General features: G+C 37.8%; 1 protein-coding gene across 1 annotated transcript; it reads right to left on the minus strand.

The window, feature by feature from the left end:
• Window positions 1-431: 431 nt before the first annotated feature.
• Window positions 432-2,755, minus strand: LOC112181859 (protein DMR6-LIKE OXYGENASE 2). Its single transcript, XM_024320258.2, has 4 exons — window positions 2,497-2,755; window positions 2,143-2,390; window positions 1,369-1,690; window positions 432-692 (listed from the first exon to the last, which is right to left on the minus strand). Exons 1-4 carry the CDS (start codon window positions 2,719-2,721, stop codon window positions 441-443), a joined length of 1,047 nt encoding a protein of 348 aa, XP_024176026.1. The 5' UTR covers window positions 2,722-2,755; the 3' UTR covers window positions 432-440.
• Window positions 2,756-3,462: the final 707 nt, after the last annotated feature.

Consider the following 3,462-nt stretch of genomic DNA (forward strand, 5'->3'; position numbering starts at 1 on the left):
AGGGTTGGGATTGATCCTATGATTCCTATCACGACACAGCTATAAACTAGGTGTTGATCCGTCTCAATTCCTTTCTGATTCTAGAGGAATTCGGTAATTCTTGGATGGGTAGCTTTCCGGACCGGAATTCCGGTTATAGCTAGACTAGCTAGTACACTTGTTTTGGACAATTAAGCAATCATATTAATTAGTACATGCAGATAGACCGGTATCATAATTTAATGGTATAAATAAATTGAACTGACCAATACATATTATTTGTATTTAATTTATTTCTTAATTACTCGTTTGATCGATCATGATCTATCATAATAACAAAGACAGTACACGTACTGAAATTACTTATACTACCCCTACAGAGTTTATTTTTTACTAGTTTGATCGATCATAACATATAGACAGTACACGTACTGTTCAACATGCAAACCAGGGGTAGCTAGCTAGTTTGTTTTAAACATGCCCAAACTGGTTCCAGATTTCTTATCAATGCCCTTGTCCCAGAAATTCCCGTAGAATTCACCGTAAGTGAAGCTCCGATAGAGGGCCGGATGATCATCATCTACCAGTTTCGGGGCAGGTTTGATCACAGCATCGTATGATGGGCAGTAGAATGTTGGGATGGAGATCCTTTCCTTGTCGCTATTCACCACCGCGCGGTGGAGTATACTCTTATAGCGATCATTGCTCAAAACCTAATAAACACAAAATAAAAACCGTCATATATAGAAAAGTAATTATTTATTAGGTATCTGACGTATTATATTATCATATTACACTAAATTATAACAGTCCATGGTATATATTATTTTCATTTAATAATGTTTCTTTCTGTTGAAATAACTGGCATAATTATGTCAAACCCCAAATTCCGAACTTCTTGTTACATTTCAAGTCACTTGATCATCTAGAACTGATGAAAAGTAAACGACACAACTTATCAAACGACAACAACAGGAGCAAAATGCTTCATCTACTTAGGTTGATTAAATCTTTGGTTCTTTACGTACATAGAGTTGACTTCTATCGGGACAGTGTTATAATGTTCCATTTTTGAAAAGAGAAAGAGGCACACCTAAAATTCTTAATCCATGACGGTCCAATCAAATCGTTGAACCTTACAAAGAAGGCTGTGTGAATTTATGGACCGCTAAATAGTGCAGTGTGTGCGTGTTTTTATTGCTTTAGATCTTCGCCACCAACTCATAAAACTCAGAGCCAAAATAAAAGCCATGCATGTTGACTGCATGTCTTGAGCACATGTTTCACTCATGCATGCAAATATCAATGGCGTCACCAATCCAACAGATCAACTACCAAGTCATCTGACGTCATGGGGATTATTGTTACTTAAGAGTTTCTAGTTCTGACCTGCATTTGGTCGCCGAGGTTGAAGATGAAGGTGTGAGGAATGGGCTTGACAGCAACCCATTTCCCGCCCTTGAGAACCTGCAAGCCTCCCACGTCGTCCTGGAGGAGGAGGGTGACGACGTTCGGGTCAGTATGCCCGGGTAGGCCGTAGGTCAGCTCTGGCTGAGGGCATGGTGGATAGTAATTGATCGCCATGTGCTGCCCATGCTTTGCTAGGGCCTTGTTGATGTAGTCTCGTTCCAGTCCCAGGCTTTCAGATATGCCTTGAAGGAGTCTCACTGCAAGGCCTCTGACTTTCTTGCAATACTTTGCCACATCTTCCCTGCGAGAAAGTTCAAATTAAAGTAAATAAACTCCGTAAACGGAAAAACAAGAGACCGTTACAATGCAAATTTCTAGAATAGTTAATGTCCTTCAACCGTTCTGGCGAGTTACGTTGGAGACTACGAATGAATCTAGAGTAGACTAAACGTCTGTTGTCAAATTTTGAATAAAAAATGGGATCAAAATCATGTACGGTACGACTCTGTGTTCAAAATTACTCTTGAATGAAATGTAGGCAAACTAGAATCATAGAGTGACAATAAACAAAACAGTAATCCGTCTATTTAGCCTCCCTAAAAATTTTCTTATGTGACAGCTATTGTAGCTTTAACCACATTTATATATGTTGCAAGAACATCATGCATTGAGGTCGGACAAGATTATATCTTTTAAGTAAATCGACTATATGGCCAATGCGGGAGTAGAAATATAATTTCCAATTATAGATACCTGAAAGAGGGAGGGTTGGCTGGCCACTCATGAATGTAATCCTCCAGAGGGTGGCAGTGGAGTCTTAGGTAATCTCTCCAGCAGGATACTTCCTCAACTCTGACATTGAAGCTAGTCGACAGTCTTATGGTCTTATAAGGGTCTTCAGAGTAAACCTTCATCCTTTCACTCTCTGGCAAATGGAAAAACTCCTTTGCCACAGCCAACAAGTTATCGATCACTGCCTCGTCAATTCCATGGTTTTTAACCTTCAATGGTAAATTAGTGGAAAAAATAAAAAAAATAGAGGTTAATTTACTTCCATTAATGGAGACAGACTTTGATATGCATGAAACTTAATGTGTGAGGTGGTACCTGAAAAAAGCCATAGTCTTGGCAGGCAAGGCCGATCTGCTTAATGATTTCTGAGCGCCGTGAGCCGTCGAAATCTTGGAGGTCGATGAGAGGAATGGACATATCAGGGGACTGAATGACCTGGTCAAGATTGGGACGATCATGTTCGGGTCGGACGAATTGAGAAGGAACATGGGTTGCACCAGATACAAGGTCGGACATGAGTGCTGAATTTGGAGGTGCCATTGTAATGTGGACAGTGAGAAATGCTATGCTAGCTAGCTAGTTTGGGAGGAGATGGCCCTTCTTGGGAGCTAGCTCCTCTATTTGTAAGCTGGGTATCATAATTACCATAAATGAGCGCAGAGTCGGTCCTGAGTTTGTCAAGGCCTGAGATGTAAAAGTAAAAGATTAAGTTTACTGAAATTTTCTTAAATCAAAACCCTACATTTATATATAAAATGAATAGAAGGTAATTAATCATTTTTATAATAACAAGTTAATTAGAAAAGTCAAAAAGTGAATAAAAAATAGAAAAAATATATTTAAGTCGTAATTTGAGACCATAAAAATTTGATAATTAAAGTAATATTAAATGATAAAAGAATATGGTAAGGAAGAATTGAAAATGAATATATTAATTGCTTTATTGACTTTTATTTATTTATTTTATTTTTACAAAAGTTCTATAGGTAAGTTTTAAAATTTGGATACAATTGAAGAAAAAAGTTTTAAATTTGGAGGTTTTAGGTACGAGCCTACTTCACCTAGGTTCAAGGCTGGCAGTGAATGAGCCAGAAGATTAGAAGAAGAGAAAAGAGAGAGAGAGAGAGAGAGAGAGAAAAAAAAAAAGGATAGAAATTACACAATGTTCAAGTAAATCCAGAATATGTCTCTGACCCAAATTCTAAGTTACTTGACCTAGTTGTAATAGGGTTTTGAATTAGAGATATTCTCGGAAATATTCATAGATATCCAATTAATTGT

Source organism: Rosa chinensis, chromosome 1, assembly GCF_002994745.2.
Source record: "Rosa chinensis cultivar Old Blush chromosome 1, RchiOBHm-V2, whole genome shotgun sequence".
In the NCBI taxonomy this organism is placed as follows: Eukaryota; Viridiplantae; Streptophyta; class Magnoliopsida; order Rosales; family Rosaceae; genus Rosa; species Rosa chinensis.